This window comes from Simochromis diagramma, unplaced genomic scaffold (assembly GCF_900408965.1).
Source record: "Simochromis diagramma unplaced genomic scaffold, fSimDia1.1 OVJJ01000430.1, whole genome shotgun sequence".
Classification (NCBI taxonomy): Eukaryota; Metazoa; Chordata; class Actinopteri; order Cichliformes; family Cichlidae; genus Simochromis; species Simochromis diagramma.
The window spans coordinates 797,639-824,826 of record NW_024387258.1 but is presented as its reverse complement, the minus strand read 5'-3'; the positions used below and the strand labels follow the sequence as shown (position 1 = coordinate 824,826).

General features: G+C 39.8%; 1 protein-coding gene across 2 annotated transcripts; it reads right to left on the bottom strand.

Moving 5' to 3' along the window:
- Positions 1 to 16,705: 16,705 nt before the first annotated feature.
- kmt5b (lysine methyltransferase 5B) lies at positions 16,706 to 25,426 on the bottom strand. Of its 2 annotated transcripts, none has more exons than XM_040002157.1 (10): positions 25,299 to 25,426; positions 23,063 to 23,320; positions 22,829 to 22,976; positions 22,562 to 22,727; positions 22,373 to 22,482; positions 21,876 to 22,042; positions 21,748 to 21,767; positions 21,524 to 21,660; positions 21,171 to 21,370; positions 16,706 to 20,935 (listed from the first exon to the last, which is right to left on the bottom strand). In XM_040002157.1, exons 2-10 carry the CDS (start codon positions 23,229 to 23,231, stop codon positions 19,449 to 19,451), a joined length of 2,604 nt encoding a protein of 867 aa, XP_039858091.1. In that variant the 5' UTR covers positions 23,232 to 23,320; positions 25,299 to 25,426; the 3' UTR covers positions 16,706 to 19,448. The 2 variants fall into 2 exon arrangements, with proteins under 2 accessions (XP_039858091.1, XP_039858090.1); XM_040002156.1 differs by lacking the exon at positions 25,299 to 25,426 and adding an exon at positions 25,115 to 25,139.
- Between the last annotated feature and the right edge of the window lie 1,762 nt (positions 25,427 to 27,188).

Below are 27,188 nucleotides of genomic sequence, written 5' to 3'. Positions count from 1 at the left end.
ATGAGATCAAAACACACTTACCTAGCATGTTTTTGTTCCTGCAAACTGGTCCGTCAAGAGGCATGGAGGAGACCTGGGCCCCAGACACCCTGAGGCCCGCCAGAGAATGAGATGTCTAAGAGAGGTGGAGTCGAAGACCCGACCTGACACATGGACATAGACAAACAGGCACACACAGAAACAATTATGCATTTCCACCCTCATGCACACATATACATATACTCACACACTCGCCCAACATGGTCACACAGGTACACCTGCAGCAGCAGGGAAGCCCACCAGTCCAGACCCCGACCAGGTGGTCAGCTCCTCCTCCAGGCCCTCTGCGAACAGAGAAAAGGTTGTGAGATGACTCCATGCCTCCCTCCGCCTGCACATATGTGGAAAATGGAAATATAATCTATCCACTTTTATCTTCTTCAATGCCAGGTGCCAACACAGTACAGACCAGCTACCTGAACGCTACTTTCAAAGAGTTTGGAATGAAAATTATAACGGAAATTAGTTTCAACTGTGACAAACAGACTTTTAAAAAGTAGAAAATATCCATTAAGTTAATCATGAATAGTGATTTTTTGCATATAGCCACTCAGTGCGCACACGCTGATCAGGGGGCTCGAGGGTTATGGTGAGATCAGAGCCAGTTTGAAGAGAACAATGCTTCTCCACAGACCACAGCATATACAATAGTGTAGAACATGAGCTGCGTCCATCTGCCTGTAAATGGTGTCATTCTGTAGCTGAGACACACAATCATGACAGTTGCTTGCTCGCTTCAACGTCAAGCTGTACGAGTCACTTGTGGATCTGTAGGCGTCGCTTGGTTCATGGCAAAGCGTGACATTAAAAACTGGTGACAATCTCTGAGCTCTAAAGCTGAGGACTGACCTCAGAATCGCAGCTGGGACCTCTTCACTCATCGGGTTTCAAAGAGGCTTCATTGATTCTTTCATAGATGTTAAGAGACAAAACTTGAATTTGGATTCTTGAATCTACAAAATGTACTAGGTATCTTGTTTTAACACTCTGAGGCTAAAGATATACAATGATACGTGAAACTTCTGGAAGATTTCCACTGGACATTTATAGAACATCTTTAAGTCATACACATTGTGACTGCAAAACAAACCATTTTAGCAGCTTGTTTAATTCTATCCATTTACTTTGGTCAGACAGGTATATGATTTCAGTGACAAACTCCTTATTTCATGCCAAGTCCTTTACGCAATGCAACAAAATCTTAGGTAGTGACAGTAAACAAGTGAGTTTTCAGTAAGGTTCATGATTTGGGTTTATGAGGTTATTTATTTTCCGGTTATTCAGTGTTCCATCCTTGTATTTATTGTTGATCTTAGTTTCCTATCTAGCCTTTAGCTTTCTGTTATCATTCCTCCCTGTGTTCCCCGTCCACTTGCGTCTAGTTTCCTGCGTTAGTTCTTTGTACCTCCCTGTGATTTCAGTTTCCCCAGTCATGTCTCCGTGTCCCTCTTTGTCTGCGTCATCCTTTGACAAAGGTCTGTCAAGTGCTCCCATATCTGTTTATCCCCTGTCCTAATGTCAAGCTTACGTGTCTTTGTACCCTCTTTATTTTGAGGGTACCTCATCTCATGTGTGTTATGTTCAGTTTTGTTCCAGCTGTGTTTCCACCTGTTGCCCATCCTCTCGTTATCATGTGTATTTAAGTCCTCGGTCTTCCTCTGTTCCAGGTAATGTCATTTAATCCTGCATTTGGGGTCCTAACCTTGCCTGCCACACAGCAAACCCATAATCCTTACACATATACATTCTTTTTGTATCTTTATTTTGAACATGTTAGCATAACAACAACAGAGAAGAAGAGACAAAGCAAAACACCAATTTAATGTTCTTTCTTTAAGATCAATTTAAATGTTCAAAAAAGGAGTCGGAGGAAGCATGTGCTTATTTTACCCCATTTTCACTATTTAGTAACTAATAGTCAACATTTTTTCTTCCTGTTGTGCCCTATCCATCGTAAATTCTTCCTTACAATTCGTTACATGTATTTGCTTTTATAACTCCAGTAACACATCAAAAGATATACAAATTTACAGATATATAAATTTGTATAAATAATTATGCATATATAAAAAACAATCTGTTCCACAGCTTCACTCCACACACACACACACACACACACACACACGTGCAAAAACTTCAAAGTAAACTTTATTGTCATCTCTGCTATATACAGTACAGTATATAGAGAAAGAAACTAATGAGAAAACGTGTGTTTTACAAATACAGGATTGTTTTAAATTGCATCGCCGTTCCCTTTTGGAAAACCATTTTAGAATATTGTCTCTAGGCAGTGAGAAAATGAACCAGATCTGTGAATTTTCATTAAGTAGATAAAATGTTTACCACATGAATTTTGCACAACATGGCAAACACATTGCCTGCAGCCCTTTTTAAATCTACTGGTTGTGCATGCTGGTAGTGAAGTTCATCTAACTGGAAGGTTGTCGATTTAATCCCCGGCTGCCCCAGTGCTTGTATGAATGTGGGGGATCATGAGGTATGTTGTATAAAGCACTTTGAGTGTGCATGTTAAAAAAAGAAAAATAACATTCACTGCATGCCTACTCCATTCAACCCGATAGATTGATTCTAATCAGTTTACAAGACCAGGATTGTTTGGAATGGTTTAGAATAAAAACTGCAGCCACAGGTAAACTCCATGTCAGATTCCAAAAAAGATCGGCGAAAAGGATGATGGAGCGTAGGGACCACGTTAACAAAAAAACAAACAAACGTTATAATAATTGTCAATATTGTTTTTCCTTCAGTTCTATGGAACCAGTTTTATTTTGGGTTATTATTGCTGCCACATGTATGTGTTCTTTGTATATTATTTCTGCAGATGTTCATATATATTCTACTTATATAGTCTACAATAATACATCATCTTTTATCTGCTTTTTGATCTGCTGTGGAGATGGTCAGCAGTGTGAAGTTCCTGGGTGTGCACATATCAGATGAACCTGAACATTACCACCATCATGAAGAAAGCCAAACAACATCTTCACTTTCTTAGGAAGCTGAATGAGACTTCTCCCTTCTCCCATCATTTTACCAGGGAACCACTGAGAGTGTCCTCTGCTGCTACATCACTCTCTGGTACGGGAACTGCACCCTCGCTGAAAAGAAGTCTCTGCAGTGGATAGCGAGGACAGCAGAGAGCATCATCGGAGGCCCTCTCCCACTCATCTCCCAACTCTAAGACAAACACATCATCCGACGTGCAAACAGCATAGTGAAGGACACTCTCCACCCCTCACATGCACTGTTCTCCCTCCTTCCATCTGGCAGATGGTTTCGCAGCATCAAAACCGTGACGGCCAGACACTACAAGAGCTTTTTCTCCCAAGCAGTCAGAACCCTCAACTCACAAGGACTGATAAACACAAACACTTTTACAAACGTCTTACAGCACTCACCAAAAGACTCAAACAACAAAAACTTCCACAAATCCACAACAAACTGGACCTTTTAACAGTATGTTTATTTGCACACCTCAGTCACATCATGCCCTAACACATCTGTATTATACGATATTTGCACATTTTGCACCTTGCACATGTCTTCCTCCCGTCTTGTCTACAATGTCCTGACCATAACCTGAACCTGACATTCAATACCTACAGCACAGTCATCTCACTTTACTGTAATTGTACATGACTACTTTGTATTATATCTGTCCTGTCTTTGTTTATTGTACATAGCTATAGTTAGTAATAGTACCTTTTTATCGCTTAATTTTACCCAAATTTAGCGAGTTATTATTTATTTGTAATTTCTAGTTTTATATCTGATGGAGATGTTTTTTATGTTCTTATAAATGCACCATAGGGGGCTTGGGGTGAAGCAGCATTTTGGTATGCTGTATACTGTGCATATTGTTGTATTGACCTTGAATCTTGAATCTTTATGAGGATGCTGTGTGTTTCACCTGCCCTGCTAGACCCACTTAGTAAAAATCATCCCGTTTAAGGCTCTGATATCTTTTCATAATGTGACTTAAGACAGTTATATGGCATGATTTTCCTCACCCAAGAAAGGGAATATTTAATAAATCAGCCTACTCTTCAGTTTATTAGAAACATGCAACTTGTGAGTTTTCTTTTTATCCAAAATAATGCAGTGGTGCAGATATATTAAAATAATATCCGTCATTCATATACAATATAGCCATATATACACTGTATACATGTTTCAGCAGCTAGTGTGAGCTGCACACACACACCAACACAAACCACTATCCTAATGAGGAGACGCGTGTTATCTTTCTCTCAGCATTGACGTATAGCCACTGTTATGTTCCCACCCCCACGTGGTGCGGGCTAAGGCAGTTAGGAGACAGCAGAACATGACAACCAAAATTAATGAAAGAGAGCAGGTTTAAAAATCAGGCAGTGTTTATTTATCATTTTTCATGCCTTAACAATAATACACTTACAAGAAAAAGGTGGGGGAGGAGGGCCAGGGGCTTGAGTCAAATCAAAGAAATGAACAAAACAAAAGAGGCCTGGGGCTTCCCTAAAAGCTAAATCAACCAAGACTCAAAACTAAAGGCTGCTCTACAAAAAGGTCAGTCAAAACCATACAAAAGTGGCATCAACCACATAACCTAGTGTTTCTAACAATTGTTGCTCTGTTGCATGTGTACCAGGTACCCCAAACTTACCTGTCCAGCCTCCAACCACAAACACTATTTGCACACAGAACCTACCAAACAGAGGTCAGAGAGACTCAGAAGCAGCCCCAGGGAGCTGCCCTTTTGCAACCATTCCTGGTTAATGATTGGCCTACTGTGCCCAGATCAGCCAATAGACACGTGGCCAATAGGTTGAGGCCTTACACCTGAAAGACAAGAGCAACAGAAAAACAGCAGTGCCACTCATTGTGGCACGTAACACCACAAAGCCAACAACACAAAACAAAGATGAAAACCAGCACAAAGAAACTTTGTGTGATCTCAACAGTGACAAGAGTGAAATATGAAAGAACTAAAACTCACAGTTTACAGAAGGTGCCTTCAGGAGTTGAAGACTGCATTTGAAGGCTCAGGTTTGAGCAACGCGTGCAACTAGTTTTTCCATACGGGAGTCTTGAAGCTGTCGTCACCAACAAAGGCTTCTGCACAAAGTAATAAATACAACAAAACGTATGACGCCTTTTGTATGGCCTGCTTTAACAACGTGCTAACCTTATAACCATTATTTTACGGTGTTCAATATTGTTCCTTGTGTCATTTCTCATAATGACACATAATTTATGGACACCTATGGTTTCAGTTCTTTGCATGTGTGGATTGGATGGGTTGCTACTGACATCTGGTGAGAGTTTCATGTTAGTAGCACCTTTAGAAATATATTTAGTTACAAAATTGGTGATGTGTTTAATACTTATTTTACCTGCTGTATGGTTCATATTTGACATTTAGCTCTGTTAGAGCACATTTATGAATAACAACCCCGTTCACTTTTGTGATAGATTGTATTAGAAAAAAAAACAAACAAACAAAAAAAAAAAACTAGGTCATGACCAAGATATGGGTGGAAATAAGCATGGTTATACTGAAGAAGAAGAAGCTTTACATGAATGTTACATTATTGTGTACTGGTATTATAGTTGTTCACCTAAGGGATTTCTCAGGGTCAAATTTAAGCACTTTTTAAGCACTTTCAAGGTCCATTATCAAGCTTTTCCAGCACATTACCAAAACCAGAATGCATGTTCCACTTTGCATCACCTCAGTAAGACCATGTAAAAATTAAAACAAATCGTCTTAGGTTGACTTAAATGTTCTTTGTTCCTCTTTCGTTAAAACAGAGAAAAATGCACCACACAAAAATGCTGAAAAAGGAAATGGTTGTCTTATATGCATATAGTGCACAAACTCAACTAATTTCTCTCAAAAATGCAGATGTGCAAATGTGAACAAATCAACTTGTTAGAGATGCTCATCTCCACTTGGAAAAAACAACCACACAAAACAAGAAATCTGCACAAATGAATAAGTCTGCTCATCAGATATTGATGCTTCTTTCCTACGTGACACAACAACAGGACAGATGTTTGTTACTTTAACTAGTTTAGCACCCACACCACCGAAAAGGGAGGAGATCACATTTAATCGGTTATAACACGAGGTCAGAAATATAAGTGCAGACATGAGTAGTGTCCACAGAAGCCTCTGAATCTCAGCTGTAAACCATTTCTACAAACACCAAACAGTTTAAAGAGCAGTTACGTCACCATGAATCTGTGGACAGGTAATATCCATATTTTGATTTATGATTTTCTGGAGTTAAATGTGACCCAAAGTATATTTTATAGCATATAAGCTATAAAATACTTTTAAAAATTAGGTGAGGGAAATAATCATTTTTTTCTATGTTTGGGTCCCAGTAACTTTGACATAGTAACATCTGCAGTAATATTTACCCCTCTGATGACAGCTCACAAGCGTTAGCTTTATTTTGATACCAAGACTGTTTACACAGAGTTTGTAATTGCAGAGAAATACTCCATTTATTTTGGCCTCTTCATTTTCGAGCAGGAAGCTCAGAAAAGCCCTGGGGGCCTAACAGGTCAAAGTTCATTCCCAATAAAACTAACTGTCAGTGTTGGGGAGTAACGGAATACATGTACCGCCGTTACTTATATTTTGTATTTTAAATACGTAACTGTATTCCGTTACAGTTACCGTTTAAAAAGGTGGTATTCAGAATACAGTTACTTTGTTGAAATAAATGGATTACACTGCGGTACTTTCCTGTTTCATCTTGTCGCGGGTCAGGACTGTTTGTATTTTGTTTGACAGCTACGTTCTGTTGTTCCAGGCGACAGCGTTACGGTTGCCATGGTTACAGGGCGACGCTCTCTCTCTCTCTCTGCGACTGTGTGTTTCCTGGGTGAGAGAGCGCCTTTTCGTTGTTGTTGTTGTTGTGCTAAGCTAACAGGCAGAATGCTACAAGCATAGCTCTAAAGAATGTAGCATCATGGGCAGTGTAGTCCGTGTTGCAGGGAGAATGGACTGCCATACACGTTATGGGTCTGTGAGCACGAGGAGGGAGAAAAAAGGATAATGGAAAGGTACGAGTTGTCATTGAGAAAAAACGGGAGCTGGAAGCATGTAAATATAATAATAACCACTGCAGCCAAGAAGAGTGCCTGACGAGCCCAGTTGTAAGTAAGCTATTAAGACTCGACTGTACACCGTGTTCGTGTTTTCCTCCGGAAAACTCTGGAGCAGTCTTTCAACGCCTCTCTCTGTCTCTCGCAAGAAAAGTTGACCCACACAACAAAGTAAAGCTATTTTTCGGCTACGAGCCGACAGGGACCCCGCCGTATTAGTCAGAGGTCCCTTTACTACAGTTCGGAGTCGCGGACCTTCAGTAACAGTAATAAATCACACAGCAATAGTACATTCACGTTGTTGTAAAAAGCATGATAATATATTAAGTAATCCAAAGTATTCAGAATACGTTACTGTCATTGAGTAACGTAACGGAATACGTTACAGAATACATTTTGGGGCATGTATTCTGTATTCTGTAATGGAATACATTTTAAAAGTAACCTTCCCAACACTGCTAACTGTGAGATGTTTGACTACATTGCTGTCTGGATTATTGTTACAGTCCTAAATGATCAGCTTTAAAGTGTTTGTGCTAATAACACCATGTACAGTAAGACAGGCATGGAGAACAGCCCTGACGGGGAGGCTTTGAACAGATGACACACTCAGTTCAATTCAACATACAGTGGGGCAAAAAAGTATTTAGTCAGCCACCGATTGTGCAAGTTCCCCCACCTAAAATGATGACAGAGGTCAGTAATTTGCACCAGAGGTACACTTCAACTGTGAGAGACAGAATGTGAAAAAAAAATAAAATAAAATAAAAAAAAAAAAATCCATGAATCCACATGGTAGGATTTGTAAAGAATTTATTCGTAAATCAGGGTGGAAAATAAGTATTTGGTCAATAACAAAAATAACAAAATAACAAATAACAAAACAATAACAACAATAACAAAAATAACCTTTGTTGGCAATAACAGAGGTCAAACGTTTACTATAGGTCTTTACCAGGTTTGCACACACAGTAGCTGGTATTTTGGCCCGTTCCTCCTGCAGATCTTCTCGAGAGCAGTGATGTTTTGGGGCTGTCGCCGAGCAACACGGACTTTCAACTCCCGCCACAGATTTTCTATGGGGTTGAGGTCTGGAGACTGGCTAGGCCACTCCAGGACTTTCAAATGCTTCTTACGGAGCCACTCCTTTGTTGCCCGGGCGGTGTGTTTTGGATCATTGTCATGTTGGAAGACCCAGCCTCGTTTCATCTTCAAAGTTCTCACTGATGGAAGGAGGTTTTGGCTCAAAATCTCACGATACATGGCCCCATTCATTCTGTCCTTAACACGGATCAGTCGTCCTGTCCCCTTGGCAGAAAAACAGCCCCATAGCATGATGTTTCCACCCCCATGCTTCACAGTAGGTATGGTGTTCTTGGGATGCAACTCAGTATTCTTCTTCCTCCAAACACGACGAGTTGAGTTTATACCAAAAAGTTCTACTTTGGTTTCATCTGACCACATGACATTCTCCCAATCCTCTGCTGTATCATCCATGTGCTCTCTGGCAAACTTCAGACGGGCCTGGACATGCACTGGCTTCAGCAGCGGAACACGTCTGGCACTGCGGGATTTGATTCCCTGCCGTTGTAGTGTGTTACTGATGGTGACCTTTGTTACTTTGGTCCCAGCTCTCTGCAGGTCATTCACCAGGTCCCCCCGTGTGGTTCTGGGATCTTTGCTCACCGTTCTCATGATCATTTTGACCCCACGGGATGAGATCTTGCGTGGAGCCCCAGATCGAGGGAGATTATCAGTGGTCTTGTATGTCTTCCATTTTCTGATGATTGCTCCCACAGTTGATTTTTTCACACCAAGCTGCTTGCCTATTGTAGATTCACTCTTCTCAGTCTGGTGCAGGTCTACAATACTTTTCCTGGTGTCCTTCGAAAGCTCTTTGGTCTTGGCCATGGCGGAGTTTGGAGTCTGACTGTTTGAGGCTGTGGACAGGTGTCTTTTATACAGATGATGAGTTCAAACAGGTGCCATTCATACAGGTAACGAGTGGGGGACAGAAAAGCTTCTTACAGAAGACGTTACAGGTCTGTGAGAGCCAGAGATTTTCCTTGTTTGAGGTGACCAAATACTTATTTTCCACCCTGATTTACGAATAAATTCTTTACAAATCCTACCATGTGAATTCATGGATTTTTTTTCCCCACATTCTGTCTCTCACAGTTGAAGTGTACCTCTGGTGCAAATTACTGACCTCTGTCATCATTTTAAGTGGGGGAACTTGCACAATCGGTGGCTGACTAAATACTTTTTTGCCCCACTGTATAAGACTTTAAAAACGCACAAACATCGACCTAAAATCTATTTATTCAGTCCATCACCTGTCATAGAATCATGTCAAATAATAATGTATTGTTCATCTCCCTTAAATAAACAGGGAGCCTTAAAGTATGAAACATTCATATACAAAAAACACATATACATGTGTCTGTCGTCTCCGTGGCTGATAGAGCCCCACAGGCATCAATGTGAGCTTAAAGCCATTTATAATTTTTAAATGGTTTAATGTGTCGGTGCTCAGGATAAACACATTTCGAATGAAAGCCAGGGAACTTCAGCAGCACAAGAAATGGCTTCTTTGTGCCCACATGGATCAGTCCCTCTTTTTACCAGTTTTTCTTTAAGTCTTAAGTTGGCTAGTTAAGTGTCGGACTAACGATTAAAGCTTTCACTTGAGTGAAGTAACTAATATTACTGCTACTGCTAAGTAATGTTAGCCAAGTTTAAAGCACACTGCATAAATCACCATGCCATAACTAACTGCTGTGCTAGCACTGCCATACTCTATCACACTCAGTGCATTTCAATCATTTCTCCAGCAAGTTTGATAGCTAGCAAAATAATAATCATAGTTTTAAACATTAGCCTGTGTTATGTACACATACTCGAAATTATTTACTAGGACTCACCTGTCATGTGACTCAAATCCCGCCAGTGTCGTTTTGCATCAAACACTCATTAAAACAGCAACGTCAAGTTAGTGCACTCCTCCCTGACTGTCCGGAGGGAGGGGCGGGGTCACACATTGAAACAGACTGACACGCGTGCGAGGCAGCCCAGGCGGAGAAATTTAGCTTTTACACTTTGCGACTCATTTTATTTCTCTGATAAGAAAACGATTCGGTCAGATAGTTGTTTGTGGTGAATGAAATATGGTTCCAAGCACGTTTAAGCACCACATCTGAAATTCAAGCACTTTTCAAACCTTGAAAAGACAATATTAAAATTCAAGCATTTTCAAGGACTTCAAGCACCTGTACGAACCCTGTGTACTCTGGTTTCTTACGTTCTTGCTTATTTTCCTGTAGTTTTTCCTTCTTCTTTCTTTCTGTGTCAAGCATGTATGTCTTAGGAACTAGCTAACACTGACACCTGGACTGTCTTACATTGATAGTCTCTCCTCCTGTGTGCATTGTGTTCGGTTTTGCTTCCCGTGTCTCTTTAGTGCACGATTAGTTTCAGCTGTGTTCCCACCTCTGTCCTGTTCCCTTATTATCCTCTGTGTTTATATTCTCTCAGTCTTCCTTTGACCTCTTTTGCAATATCCGTCAAGGCCAGGGGTAGGCAACTCCAGGCCTCGAGTGCCGATGTTCTGCAGGTTTTAGATCTCACACCCTGGGTCAACACACCTGAATCAAATGATTAGTTCATTACCAGGCCTCTGGAGAACTGAAGACATGTTGAGGAGGTCATTTAACAATTTGAATCAGCTGTGTTGGATCAAGGACACATCTAAAACCTGCAGGACACCGGCACTCAAGGCCTGGAGTTGCCTACCCCTCGTCTAGGCTGTGGAACCTCATGTGATCCTTTGTTTGATCTGAAGGGAAGGAGTCTGAAGTTGAAATCATAATAAATCACATTTTTCTTTTGGTATTATTTAAAAGGGTCCCACAGATGTGAACATCATATAATGGTTAACAGAGACAGGCAGTAACGCTTACCCGATTACTTTTTTCAAGTAACAAGTAAAGTAATAATAAACTTTATTTATAAAGCACACTTAAAAACCAAGGGTATGCCAAGGTGCTTAACAAGTAAGATAGAGAATAGGAGGAGGATAATAGAAATAGGACCAAAGCAAGTACTAAGTATGCAAGCAGGTAGCTGTCACTGATACATAGGAAAGCAACAGATACAGAGCAAACAAGAAATTAAATGAGCATAAAAGTGCATAATATAAAATCATAAAAGAAATATTAACTAGAGGGAAAGGCAAGATTGAATAAGTGGGTTTTTAGTCATGATTTGAACAGTGCAATGGAATCAGATGCGCGGCGGTCGAGAGGAAGGGTATTCCACAGTACTGGGGCAGCCAGAGCAAACGCACGGTCACCCCGAGACTTCAGCCGAGATCTGGGTTGGGTCAGAAGTAGTTGAGTGGCAGATCTGAGTGTTCTAGCAGGACTATGTGGTTTGAGAAGTTCACTAAGATAACTTGGCGCTAATTTATTAATAGTTTTGAATGTAAGGAGTAATATTTTAAATTGAATACGGTACTTTATGGGCAGCCAATGCAAGCTAGCTAGAACAGGAGTAATATGGCAAAATTTCCTGGTACCAGTCAAGAGGCGGGCTGCTGCATCTTGGACTGTTTGCAGTCTAAGAAGAAGAGAAGAGGGAAGACCATAGTACAAGGAGTTACAATAATCCAACCTGGAGGTCACAAAAGCGTGAATAAGCTTCTCCAGGTCCTCATGCAGAACATAATGCCTAGCCTTAGAGATAAGGCGCAGTTGGTGGAAGCTAGATCTCACTACAGCAGACACTTGCTTATCGAGTTTGAGCGAGCTATCCAGCTAAACAGTCCTTAGCTATGCGAGATGGAAGAATGTCAAGCACAGTATTGGTGTTATTCATTTGAACAACTAGCCGCTTAAGAGTCAAAAGTGACACAGGCTCAAACTGGTGGAAAGTTGAAATGCACTCAGGAATGAGGAGAGGATATAAAACAGGGGGAAGGGAGGACTTAAGAGATGTGATCTTATCTAAAAAGTGAATTTGAAATCGCTCACAAAGAGCCTGAGAATAAATTAAAGGCATGTCCGCGGAAGGGTTAACCACAGAGTTAAAAATTTTAAATAAGGTACGGGGGTTATGGTCATTGGCCAGGATGATTTTGGACAAGAAGGACGCTTTGGCCGTTTTAGCAGCACTTTGGAATTTTAAGCGGCTAGTCCGTAGCATGTCATGAGAAACCTGAATGTAACTGTCCCTGAGACAGTTAAAATAAAGTTGGTTATCTCATGTTTCTGTGATAGATTCATGCTTAATTTAGTTCATTTATTTACATGATAAGATGATAAAAGTGTAACATTAATTTTAAAAAAAAACCCCATGTGATTACAAAATATGGGTTCGTTAAATATGTAAAGTGCTGTAAAGTTTGTATGAGGTAGAGTTTGTAATTGTCACATGACCAGAGTTTGGTTGAGAGCACAAACATGGCATTGTGGAGCTAGCATGGATACATGGCTACAGATGCATCTACAGCCTCAGCGTTAATGTCATTCTGCATGTGGTCTAAGAGGTGCACACGGTATGGTTTCATGTATATTGTTTGTATAATGTTGCATACGTGTTCTACACTGGTAATGAGAGGACATTTTTGTGATATCCATTATTGTGCATTTTTCTGTTCTGCTTGTGCAAGCAGTTTATGGACACTGATATGAGAGACTGATAAGCTCAAAACATTTATGTTGTAAACTTCGTGTTTCTTCAGTTTTCACGGTGTCTGAAGACAATAAGAGAGAGAGAGAGAGAAAAACAAATTTCCGAAGACATCAGTATGATGCGTGGCCATTCTTTGTTGGACCCCTGTAGTTACACTGAAGTTTATCTTTTTTCCACCTTCTCTCAGCGCGCCGACACACACGACGTAAAGCGCACGTAGTGTTATTAAGCCAACACTGAGAGTAGGTTCTAGGGCGCTTCATCTTAATGGGGGCAACAGTATCAAGGATTGAAGAAAATAGCAATAACAAGGTATTACCACAGTCATCAACCGAGCGAAAAGAACAACAGTCGAGAGTGACAGATGCAGAATCCAAGAAAGACATAGAGAAGTTTGACATCGCTTCAGCATTAATTACACGTAGCGGGCGAAGGGGAGCCGCAGCATGTAGTTCATTAGTGCATAAGCCAGTATCAAATATAACTGGGAAATGATCTGAGATCCCAGCGTCACTTATACCCTTGATACAAATGTCCAGACCATATGAGAAAATCAAGTCCAAAGTATTCCTTTAACATGCGTTGGGCCACTGAGCCAGGTTAAAAGAGTCCGTTAAAGCAAGGAAGTCTTTAGCAAATGGGTCATCCTTACAGCAAGTGTGTATGTTAAAATCACCGACAATGAGAACACAACCATACTTAAAAAGAACGGAGCCTAGGAGATCAGCAAAGTCTGTGATAAAATATTTGCTATATTTAGGTGGTCGATAAACCACCACGCAGAGTGTGGTCGTGGATGCAGTCATCTCCAATAATTGGACTTCAAAGCTAGAGTAGGTAGGTGAGGGTAGCTGCCGAACTGCATAAGAATTTTTAAAGACCGAGGCTACGCCACCACCCCTACCAGTAAGCCGTGGTGAGTTAAAAGCGACACAGTCCGATGGAAGAAGTTCGGTAAAAGGGATAAACTCACCAGGACGAATCCAGGTTTCAGTCAGGAATAAAGCATCAATCCCATTAGTGGAGAGGAAATCATTTAAGAGAAAAGTCTTATTGACCAGCGACCTGACATTAAGCAATGCCATCCGTATCCTAGGGGCTAAGTCGCCACGGGTGGTGTGTCGTAAGACACTTAGGTTGCTTCGGCAAACGCCGCGTCGGAGCGATGTTATCCAAACCCGAGCAGGAAAACATGCCACAGGAATGGCAGGGTAGACTTCGTGGTCGGCCGAGCAGATCCAAAGGTGGGTCAGCAACTTAGCATCAGAGCGCTCCTGGGAAGGAGGGAAAGAAGATAAAATATCCAGGCTGACATGTGGGTAGCCTGTGGCTCTGGCTTTAAAGTAGGCAAACGCGACGGCCGCTCCTTCTACCGCGTTTCCTATAGCGTTTCTTGTGTAGATTCGGAAGAGGTAGGTGGAGGAAGCCGGTCGGAGGGTCCGGTCGGTGCGCGGTGGCGTCACCCAGGTTCCAGCAAGGATCAGGCCGAGAGGAATGAGAGAGTCTTAGATTTAAAAGTGTTTGCCTGTCGTATGTAATCAGTGCACAGCCATTAGATGAGCATACAACTAAAAGGATAAAAAAATACAATGCCAAGGTCCATAAAGAGCGTAGAGAGGGTAAAAAGCAGCGAAGCAGATATAGCTGAGGATGGCAAGCCACGTACACCGGCGCCATCTTGGAATTAATATTGCAAAAAAAGTACTTCGATTACTGTTACTTTCCCATAAGCACGCTGCGTTACTGCATTACTAAACTGTGATTTTGTTTGTGAGAGTGTCTCATGACAATGACGTACGAGCGTGTGACAATGGATAAATGCAACAATGGATAACATGGAGCGCGGGAGAGAGTACGACCATGCAGCATTTGAAGCGTGGAAATACTTTTGAGTTTGATTCTGTAAAAAGTGACAAGTACATTAGCTGTACACTCTGGGAAGAAAACTTCTTTCTACAGCAAAAAGTTAAACTTCAAATCTGAGCAAGCACCGAGACCACCGCCACAAGAATATGAAATTCACAGAGAAACCCCTGGATCCCCCCACTGACCAAGCCCCACTCCTACTAAACAGGTGACAATAGATTTAAGAGTTGCTGAATCTTTGATTTTATTTTTTTGCTGTGTTTTACTTGCATCCATCTATCTATTTGAAAGAGTGAGTGTAAACACAAAACATTATTTTATTTTATATGCTGGAATATGGAGAAAATAGGTTTAAAGAAATTTCTTCCACTCAAACACTGTTGCATATAATTCAATATTTGCTTGAAGTCAAAAAACTAATAAAACTAATTAAACACAAAAACAGACTTTTCCATTTGATTCAATTTTATATGATGGATTATGCAGAAAAAATAAAATTGGTCTGAAAGGTCTATTACTTTACAATGTATTCAGATTGCATCATATCTTTAAAAAGTAATAAAGTAACTAATTAGATTTGAAAATAAATAATCATTAAAGTAACAGAATAACTTACTTGGAGAAACAATCAGTAATTAATTACTGTTTTCAAGTAACTTGACCAACACTGTGAATGGCAAAATCTTAACTTTGTTTTGATATCTTCACTTTTTGCATTAAATCATACTGGGATGTTTGTTGTAACAAGCGTGGAACTTCAATATGATTACTCGAACAAGAGATACAAAGAAACTTCATATAGCTTACAGATATTTTCACTGTGCTACTGTGCACAACTCACCTAAGACCCCATCAATTGGGTTAAGGGCATTACTTTGACTGGACCTTTCCACCACTTGATTATTTAGCTTTCAGACAGATAGCTTCACATTTAACTGCAGAATACTTTGGTATATCGGAAGTTTAATCAAATTATCAACCCGGCACCACTGCTTGACAGCTGATGGGGGGGGGGGTATCAATATGCTGTTAAGCTTTCTCAAAACATGGTACTGTGCATTATGGTCAGATATTTACATATTGATTTATTCTGTCTTTTTTTTTACTGTCATGAACTTCAACTTTCTTTTTCAACATTTAACATGCTGAGGCCCTTAGAGCCTGAGACTTTTGTCTTCAGATTTTTAAAAATTATTTCACTATTTCATGGTTTCACCTTGGGGTAAATTTACTGAAATGTTGACTCCCGGGAATACTGACTGTCTTAGGCATTTTCCACTTACTAATCTTTCTCGCTGAAGAATGACACTTTAAACTGTTTGGAATAATAAGTTCATCCAGCACATCTGATTAGCAGAATCTGGCTGCTACCTGCCCTCTTAATAGAAGCAGTAAAGGCAGACTTAGTTTTCACACACTGCTTCTACATTCTGGCTTAGTTTTTGTTGAATAATGGCACTGTGTAATGTGCTGCTATTTATCTGAGGTTGATATGTAAAACCTTAGAACTAAAAGGTACATACTGTTTTTTAGCTATTCCAGTTGAAGTGCTTACAGCAGATTCAGAGAGTTTTTAATATTAGGAAATAACATGCTATATAGAACTTTCATCACAATGGTGTGATTAAATAGTTTGCATTGTGCGTTTAAACTATGTTTTCTAATATTAGTTTGCACTTTCTTCGGAAAATGCACAATTGAACTTTTCAAGGCACATGTCCTAGCACCAATAGGGGAAAATTGTACACTTTAACAGCAGAACTCAAAACGCTCAAGGAACAAGAGTCACAAAGAAACTTTATATAGTTTTCAAGTATTCAAAACTGTTAAATAAGTACAAGATGTGTTCACATGATTTACATATTGGACAATATATGCACTGCCCATTTTTATTTGTCTTTACATGATTCCCACTACCCACGCAACACGCTAAAAATTTCCGCAAATTATTCACATTTGTTTAGATGTTTTTCTTTTTACTTTTTGAGTGAGCTGGTTATTGTGACAGCTTTCTATTGGACAAGGACCACACAGATGGTAACACCTGGAAGAGTTTACAGTGTGGGATGGACAAGTCCAAAGGAGGGGATATTGGGGCCACACTGAGCATGGTCAAAATGGTGATTAGCTGCTGGTGATGTCAACAGTACATATTAAACACAGGAAATAAGATTAACATTGAGTCTCAGTCTTGATCCCTTGGGCTGTTCATTTACATCCACACAATAAGAAAATAATATACAGAAGGACTGACGGTGGGCTTTTGATGAAGTGTTTATCTGGGAAAAACAGATGGCTTAGCATTTACACTCTTTCATGATTAGCTATGTGAGAAATTTTGTCAAAATGCTCTTTAAGGCACCTAATGCTGTTGGAAAGTATATGCGCTCCTGTAAAGGAAACTAAAAAACAACAAGTGACTAAACATATAAGTGATACACTGTATTTCTAAATTCTAGGTTAATGCTGCCATTCGTACATGGAAGAGAAAATCAAACAGGTAGGAAGGAAATAAAAGTAGCACCACAGAATGTATATTGGGGAAAAAAACAGAAAAAAGAAAGCCTCAGTACAAGATTCAAAAGTTCAAGAACATTTGAAACAGTGAAAGGTTCCTCTGCAAAGTCTAGTGTCAACAGACATCACTTCTGATTTTACAAACTCTCACGGTAAAGAGTGAGCGTGGAGAAAAACATCATTCAACGGTGACACGGAAGCCAGTCATTCTGTACATTACTTTTAACATTTCGGATTTCAAAAGCATATACTGGTAGCCTTTAAAAGTGGATCTGAATGACCTTGAACTACCACATGTGCCATGTTACCATTACAGAGTAGCTCCAGAAATGAAAAACTTTGAAGAATACAATTTTATGTATGTTGGATTATAAAATTGTTTTTGATGTTGTTGTTTTTTAAATTATGCTGCTTAAAGTGTGTATTTACATCACTGAACAAGCTACAGGGATTTACCACAAAGAAATGTGCTTAATGTCTGAACAATGAAAAACACACGTTCCTTGCTGCTAAAGCTGGATTACTTGTTTACTCTGTCAGTCGTTTCCAACACATAACAGAGCCTGACCAATATATAAGCCTACCACAGATCTATCTGTAGACCCACACATATTGTTTGAGAAACCTCAATATAAATACCTTTTATTAAAGAAAAAAAAAAAAAAAAAAAAAAAAAGGATCCTCTTGCTGTCCATATCACTTGCAGCAAAGTAGCATCACGGCGGGGGAAAAATGGTGGGGTGCCTCCACTGCAAGTTCCTAACTACTTTGCGAATTACTATAGACAAAATATAAAAGTTTATTTAAAGCCTCAGCATTTGCATTGTGGCTTGCTTTACTTTTTTTTTTTTTTGGTTTGTTTGTTTCTAGCCAGAAGTGACCATATGACAATGAGTGGCTGGGGTGCTATGTTAACAGCTAATGCTAGCTTTGTTTGGTAGAAAGGTGAATCGCACCTGTTCCTGCAAATTAGTACTGAGTAACACAAAAACACAGGAATCTGACACCCTAAACCTGGAGAACAGACTTCTCAGAAAAATAACCACTCAAAAAAACATTTTGTACTAAAACAGACAACAAAAAACACAGACAAGAGATCCAGTTCTGTGACTTCAATCACCTGAGGTGACATCCTGCAGACAGCATGTGGCACTAACTATCAGTTATACAAAAAGTGATGCATAATCTTAAGTCGATAAAGACTTGAGCAAAATCTAGAGTCACACAGTTGTTACGAAGGGAGTAATAACCTCCCAAAGTAGCTACCAAAACTCTGCTGTAAAATGTGTAATTGTTCAACTGTGTAACACTTTATCATGGGAGTCCACAGAGATTAACTAACTTTTGGAGCTGTAATCATATTACCACAAGAGGAACTTTTGACATTTCATTCATTTTTCACTTTAAACTAATGCATGTCCCTCTTCCAATACAACTCACTTGCTATTTTTATTTAAGCATGCAATACCGAATTTTTGGGTAGCAAAGATTTAGTATAAGGATCGATCAGGCTCTACCTACCTGATATACCATATATAAAAACTGTTCCTGTGGGTAAGCCCATGATAGCCCAAATTTAACATCATAATTCAATTCTACACATACATACACATGATGAACTTAAATTATACTCTGAAAAAAAGACATTCTTTCCCAGGAAAACTACTGGAATAATGAGAACATGGCACCTGCATCCTAAAGGACTGTCTGGATGATGTTACAATGCCTCTGGACCAACCACTCTACACTGTTCATTCAGTGCAGTTTGCCTACTGAAACTTACCAACTAGAGACAAAAACCAAAAGTTCAGTAAAATACCTGCCTATGAGACAGAGAGGAATAATCACCATACTGTACACTTTCTACAATATCCACGTCCATTATGAATAAACAAGTGCATTTACTTAAAGGAATAGTTTAGCTTAAAACAAATTCTGTTTTCACTTAGGAGCCAGCTAGATCATTCCCAAAAATGAGAAAGATTCCTATCACGGGATGGACTTGTAAAATTTCCATTAATCAATATTTTGGGTGGTTGGTCTTTATATGAAATAAAGTGACAGAGTGAACAACAAATTTGTTTCAAGTTAACAGCACCCTCTAATAATGTTCAATTTCTCTCTCTCTCTCTTTTTAAATTACTGTACTTCTTTTACATCAACACAACAGTTGATTAGCAGGTCGTCTATATTTACAGGGAAAAGTCCACCGCTTATGCATTGAGCCTCAGAGACTGATCCTCTCTCCTCCTGGAGGAGATATCAATGTCTATGGAGTCTTTACCCACAATGAGTCGGAGCCGCTTTGCTGGAGGAAGTGGAATGAAATCGTCTTCAAACTCATTATCAAAGTAGTCATCGTCATCCTCCACTTCCTTGTCCTCATCATCAGACGAAGGGTCTGCCAGGACCTTTTGGGTCAGATGTCCACCATTCCTGGTCTCTAGACCTTGACTCATGTCTCCATTAAAGGAAATCTGGTCCACCTTTGTCTGTGATAGTCTTCGTGCATCATCCTCCCGCTTCAACTGGATTTTCAGCTTGGTGGAATTGCTGTGGACCACAGGGGCAAAACCGTTATTCAGTTTGGCGATGTAGGAGCTGCCTTTATCCTTGTCATGATCCTTGCTGAACTTTATGCTAATTTTGCTCGAAGAAGGTGAATTGACCGTAGATGCAGAAAGATGGGAGGAGCCAACAGGATCGTTGGGGTCAGTGGTCTTGCTACTGCTGCTATCCCTCCGCCGGCGGAGCGTCAGTTTGGGGATGCCTGTGTTATTCTCTAGGATCAACTGAGCATCGTATCTTGTGATCCGACGCTTCTTCTTCCCCTTGTCCTGAGACCGGCAACTACCCTTTCCCTTGTCCCGGTGGAAAGATTTGCTGCCATGGGTGACGCAATTGTAGTCTCTATGTTGGTCAGCAAAGCTCAAAAGCATATTTCCACAATCTGAGAACTCTGCAGCATGGCTGCCAACCACTTGCATGAAGGACTCCCCATATGTGTCTTCGCATTTAATTGTCCGCTCGGCCCTGAGCCGTGCTGGCCGTTTCTGCCTGGTGCTTGAGCGTCTTCTGGCATAGCCAGCATCTAATGATGGATGTTCTAGCTCAACTCCGTGGTGGAGGTACTCCTCCATGTCAGCTGGCTCTGTTTTGATGACCACCCCACCAGGGACTGGACTCAAACCATCCATGGCGCTGGGCTCTAGCTTAACACCAGATGCTGTTTCCCGAGCCTTTACAAGGGTCCTTGTGGACCTGCGAGTTCTGTACATCGAACACTGGCTGCCTTCGCTGCTCTGCACAGCTGGGAGGTGGCCATTTTCCTTGGCAGTATGACGTGTCAGATAGCCTTGCTGGCCCAGTGTCTGCTGCACTAGCTCCTGCCCATCCTTCTCCTTCTTTACAGTGACGCCTTTACACAGCGACATCTTTGAGTCCGTGAGACCCAACTGGCAGGTCTCTCGTTTGGCCAGTGCCTTGGGCTCTGCACCCCTCTTCCGACTTCGCAACTGGACTTTACTTAGCGAAGGCTTAGATTGGGATCTTAGTCTCTTTGGTACCCTGTTATTGTTTGCGCGACCTTGTTTTGAACATGAGGTAGTAAGGGCTCTTGACAAAGTCTGTCTGGTTTGAGTCCTGTTTTTATACTTCAGGCCAGATGATGATGACGATGATGATGTTCTTTTTCTGGCAGCTGGAGGAAAAACAGAAAAGGCTGCACATTATAATGTTTTTAGATAAGTAACTGCATATAGAAAAAAAGAAATAAAATGTAACATTTTGGACTTCTAGTGGAGTCCTGCAGCACAAATAATACAGATTACTGGGGATGATTCATGGTACAATTAAGAGATACAAGACAGTATTGCCCAAGGAGTTTCACATCTGCAACAGACGAAATACATGTTAAACTGTTAGAGGACTCTTACATTGATGTGTTTTTGGCATTTCCTGAGAGTCTACATCGGTGTGCGAGCCTACAGAGTGACTGTCTGAGGTCCTATTTCCCTCCCCTAGCTTCTTCAGCCTGTTGAGGCGCTTGTCTGTCTCCCGCAATCCATACTTGCTGTTGATCACCGGTACTTCCACTGGCAGTCCAGCTTTGGATTTGAAAGCACCAGTACCTCGTCTACATGACAGAAGGGGGGGGGGAAAGAAAGTATGATTTAATTGTTCTTATCGTACTCAACTGAGATTCTGAGTTTGTTTTACTCAAATTCTTTTGTTTTTCCAACCCACACTCAAACACTGTGTTTAGTTTTCTCATGACATATACTCCTACCTTTCACACGTATAGCATTCACAAAATTCATTGTTTTCCCCAAAAAAACCATCTCCATAGTAGCACGAGATTTCTTCTCCTGGCTCAATGTCCCTTAAAACTTTCACACAAGCTGTGTCCCGACCTGTTGACACAAACTTAGAAGACAAACGGAAAAAGTCTTAATAACCTGAGTTTCCACATTTAAAAGTGACTGATCCCAAAAGACGCTGAAGAAAGCCTACCTTGCAGTTTGGCCGACAATCTGTGGAGGGAGGGCACAGCAATTAGTATACTCGTGAAAAACAGTGATGTCAAAATTTTTAACAAGAGGGCGTGATAAGATTTCCACAAGTAAAACGAAGATTACTACCATGATTGATGAATGCAGCTGGTCCAAGCCACAGCTGCGCACAGTTCTTGCGGGTCGAATACATGACACTGAAGTCATTCTCTCCATGCCGCAGCAGTAAGTTCTCCTCGCTCTCTGAGAGCTCAGCAATGCACCCAACCAAGTACTCAATCTTATCGTTTCTTTTCCTGCGATATTAAATTAGGCAGAAAGGGTTATCACCCAGGTTGAAAACAAGTTTGTAAGTTAACATCACATCCTACCACAACTCTGGTTATCTGTTTCTTCCAACTTCTAATAAACTGCTTGTGTTTCTTCTTTTTGCAGTTTTATTTTTTTATGTTTTAATATATTTTACTCACATCCTGTGAAGGACTTTTAATAGTGTTACAATTATTATTATTAGATCAAAAGTTTGAAATCACTGTAACTAGAATTATCTTTGAATTAGACAATGGCCAAGTTTAAACAAAACCAAAGTTCACAGTTATTAATAACATATATCAGTTGGTTCTCACCATTCCTTTGTTGCCACAATTTTAGCTCCATTTTGCTCAGATGAGTAACGGTTACAAGGGAGAATCTCAAACCCACTGTCTGTAGCAAACATGCGCAGATAAACAAACACCTATGGAAAACACATAATGAGCTTTGTGATTGGATGGCTGGCTTGCACAATAGTGGGAAAATAATAATAGTGTATTTACATGCTGCTTGAAGAGCTTTTCTTGAGCCTTCGTCTTGTGGAGAAATATATTTCGAGCCCAGTCTCCTGATGTCAAAGCTTTGAAAGCTTTTTCCAAGTTGTCGTGTTTCTTGAAGCGCTCAATTATCTCTTTCAGCTCTTCTTGCCTTCCCTTAATAGGTCGAAATCTATCAGGAGACATTTGAGATACAAAAGTAACTACAAGCTTATCATCTGGGATAATCTCAGGAGAAGCTGCAAGAAAATTAGCAGATGCATATTTGCTAACCTGGTGTTCATTTTGTGTGTCTGAAAGCCCAGATATGGATCCAGTATGAGGCTCGTGGTTAGATCGTCATTCTCACACAACTCCTTGGCAGTCATTCCAGAGGAGGGTACATAGCGCCTTTCTGCCTCCAGACTGGCTGCATTAAATCCTACAAAAAGCACAAGCATGCTAAAGTTAAAGTATGCTGCAGCTGAAGAATCCTTGGATTAGTAAAAGCAAGCATATTGAACTCACTGCGGCTACATCTTCGGTTTCTGGTGTGGCTCTTGCTGTGGCGCAGAGATGCACGTTGTGGATGCTGAGAGCGAGTCTGGCTCGGGCTCACAGTCTGCTCGCCAGTCAACTTGTTTCCATGTCGTCTGCCATTTAATACCATGTTCTTGGATTCGCCCAGCCACTTCATGCCCACAAGACCCCTGGTCCAGTTGCATTTAGTCTCTGAGATGAAGCAACACTCTTGAGTGGGGAAGACTGGGGACAAGACTTTGAAACCTGGTGAAAGAAGAAACGGATGAGAATTTTTTAAACTGCAAAAATTCAATTGATTAACAGAAAATATCTTATAAACTCGAATGATAAGAGTTAATCTTTAAACAGGTATAAAATATTTTGTTCCCAACTTCAAGGCAAGCTGAATATTTTTTTGACTAAATGACAAACCAATATTGAATTTGCTGGCTACAAACGTTTCATGTTGCATTAAGAACACTATTTGCTCTGTTTAGCATCACTACATCAAGGCATCTTCATTTTAGATACCTCATTACCTGGGTTTGTAAAGTAATGAGAACACAGCGGAACACAGGTACTGTAGGGTTTGTACCAAGGTAACCAATGCTGTGAAATGACGCTATATAAAGAAGACTGATTTGAAAAGTTACTCAGATACCATTTGGCAATCACAGAGGTAGAACAGTGAAGGTAAACATATTTCTTGCATTTCTTTCTTTTCTGATTTCACTGATATCTGAACAAACATACATACAAATATTATTCTCTTAATCAATCTCAAACTAATTTCAAGCAAAAAGGACACATTTGCTGCTTTTAGCTTTTCAATGATGACAATTTGTTATTATTTTTGTTTGCCCAGTAAACTGCCATTTAAAACACTACTGGCATAATGTGATCAGCATCAGTGAATGAACCCAGCGCTGTGAGACACTTCAGGTTTGGGCAATGTCAGTACAGAAAAATAATCCTCGAGCGCCGCTTAGCGTTAATTCCACATACTGCATTGGCTTACTGTCAAGTGCACCAGAAATGACTTCTCTCCTGTCATCCATCCACACAGTGCTGCCCTGTTAATGTATGCATCATATGACAGACACGTTTTCGGCTTCATTACCATGCCATGGTGTTTATAAGTCTGTCATACGAGCAGTTTCCAGGGCGCTATAGTGTGGCATCATCGCAGTTGTGATCGAAGCAAATGTGCTTCGTCTTTATGGTTCAAAAGCTAACGTTAGCTACTAGAGAACACAACATCCTCGGGGAATGGGAGAGGCAGTAGAAACCCGGAAGGCCACACCGTAATCTGAGGCCGAAATTGTACCAGAGTTGTGAATATAGCAGGGTATTGTTTGCCGACAACTCCCCTCTCTCCAACCGTTCGCTTCGTTAGCCTGAGGCTAATCACCACGAACGAGGCCAGAGTGGTTAGCTTGCCGGCTACATGCCTAGGTATTTTCCAAAGACTAAGCACGTCTCACAAGTACTACCCATCAAACGCAATTAAAAACAAAGGCTGATGTCGAGTACTGTTAGACTGATGCACATATTTAATTTAAGGACCATCTCATGCCACAATATACCAATTCGACATCACAAACTGCTCTGACGTTTCCCTATCAAGCTGCAAAATTTCAGCCAAAAAAAAAAGAAAGACCAAATACGGCTCGTTTGCCGGGCCTGCTGATTTAAACCCTCAGCGTATCCTCAAAAATTAACGCACTCCCCGATTCATGTTAGCCGACATGAAACTTCACCTACTAACTTAACTTGATCGTCAGTGAGCAACGACTAATTGCAGTTATTCAGTCTCTCCTCATCAAATTTATGTCGTCTCAAAAATCATGAAATATTCGGTGATTACACGGCATTTAGCTCCCAGCATGTCCCAACAAATAGTTTACGGTATGCAGTCTACCTACAAACAACTGGAATACACCAGCTAACGCACGCTATCAAACTGCATTAGCACAGGTTGTTTGATATGGAAGCCATTAGCTAGGTCGATGGGCTAAATATTCAGTTTCTCAGCGAATTAAAAGTTACTTAATGTACCTGAATCCATGTAGATACAATATACTGTCGTTATCAAAGAAAGCAAATAACGAGTTACCAGGTGTAAGTAATGTTATACATCATAATGAGTTCAAAAGGAAGCTGAGAGCGTTACACGGCTTGGTATCGTTAAATAACCCCAGTCGACAACAAAAAACCCCCACCAAACACACAAAATACTTACAATCTTAAAACGCTAAACCGTCGCGTAACAAAACAGCTCTTCTTTAAACTAATCCAAATGTAGCACGATACCCTACAAGAAAATAACACAGGAAACACATTTTTTAAAAGAAATTAACATTAAAATTCAAGATGGCGGCCACGGACAACAGAGGGACAGAGAAAAACGCAGCACAGCCATCCTAAAGAAAATAGGTCCAACAAATACGACGCAATCTCTACCGTCTGTGCTTAAAGGATAAACATAATTAAAAAACGCAATGTAAAACTTGAAAAATGGTCACGATTGGGGATTTTTCTAAACCTTTTTTTATTAAACAACGCCGAAAATTGGTATCTTAGTTTGTAGCAGTAATTGTCGGAGGTACACAAAAGTAGTGCTGCATAAACAAACCTCGTTACACTTCCTAAAGAATCCACCGGTGTGGGAAGAGCTGGTTCTGCTGCATATTTTATGGAGAGCCGTATCTGAACGACATCGGGGTATGGAAACTTCTCTTCCCAAACACAAAAGTCCTTCTTGTTCTGCACTTTTGTTTTTATCCAACATCACTTTGTAATGAGAGTAGTCCTCATTCATATAGGCTTATCCTTATGTATTTATACGCAGAATAGCCCTAACCAATTTTTGTTATAAAATATATTCTGACGTTCCAATATTTGTTACCTTCATTAATTACACCTTACTAATTATAAATGGGTTTCAAAAGTACCCTCCGAATTGGGGTTTATGCATAAACCCCAATACTCCATAAAGCAGAATTAGTATGGGGACTGCACCCTCAGCTCTGTTTCAAGAGGACTGTATGGAGGACCAGAAGCGCCAGATGTATCAAAATAAAGAATTTTTGTGCTTTTGTAATGAATTGTAAAATAAAATATGCATTTTAAAATTTAATCACCATTTATTTTGATTATTTAAACATGACTAAAGTAATTTATTATTTGATAATTTAATTTAAAAGAAAACATTACTTGAGCCAATATTTCAAAATTGATTAATCCATTAATAAACACTTCAAGTCAAAAATGGATTTTACATTAAAAAATTAACCTTTCAATAAAAAAATTGTTTTCCGAATTTCAAATCAAATAATAGATTTTCGAAATCCTTTTTAAAATACAATTAAAAAAAAGAGAAATAAGTAAAAGGATTTAAAAATCAAAGATTTATTTCATGGTATTAAGTATGGGATTACTTCCATATTAGCTAACAGATTAACAATCAAATTATCTTTCACATTCCCTTTCCCCCCTTTCTATTTTATTATCAGTATTGACATGAAAAACAGTTAAGTATATTATATAAAAATATCAATTCGAGACTTATGAAGTTGAGAACATTTACAATGTAAAGCAATAAATAAAAGAAATAGAAAAAGAAATAATGAAACATACAGGAAATACCTGACATGTACCCCACATGTGAAATATTTTAAACACAATCTTTAAAGGCGTTAAAGTTACTTTTTATGGCTTTTCAAATCTGTTAAACCTTTCAATGTCCCAAGGTGAGCTTTCAGTTCAGCCTTGAATTAAGGGGAATTGAGTTTTGTATCAGAGTTTTCCAAATAGAATCTAGAAATAGAATCTATTTTGTAGGTTCATTTTAATACTAAAATATAGTTGAAATAATTGTTCAGTTTCTGTCCAAAAAACAGAACATTAATACAATCGTAAAAAAAAAAGATGCAAAATTGATTCTCTGACTGTTTTACAGAAGGTAAAAGATTCATTCAAATCATTTCTATATTTTTTAATAAAATGGTTTGTTGTATATATTTGATGAATTATTTTAAAGTAAATGTCCTTGACCTTGTTGGTGACTAAAGACTTAAGTCACCAACAATTAGTATTCATAACGTTACCATTCCAATAAAACTGACAATGA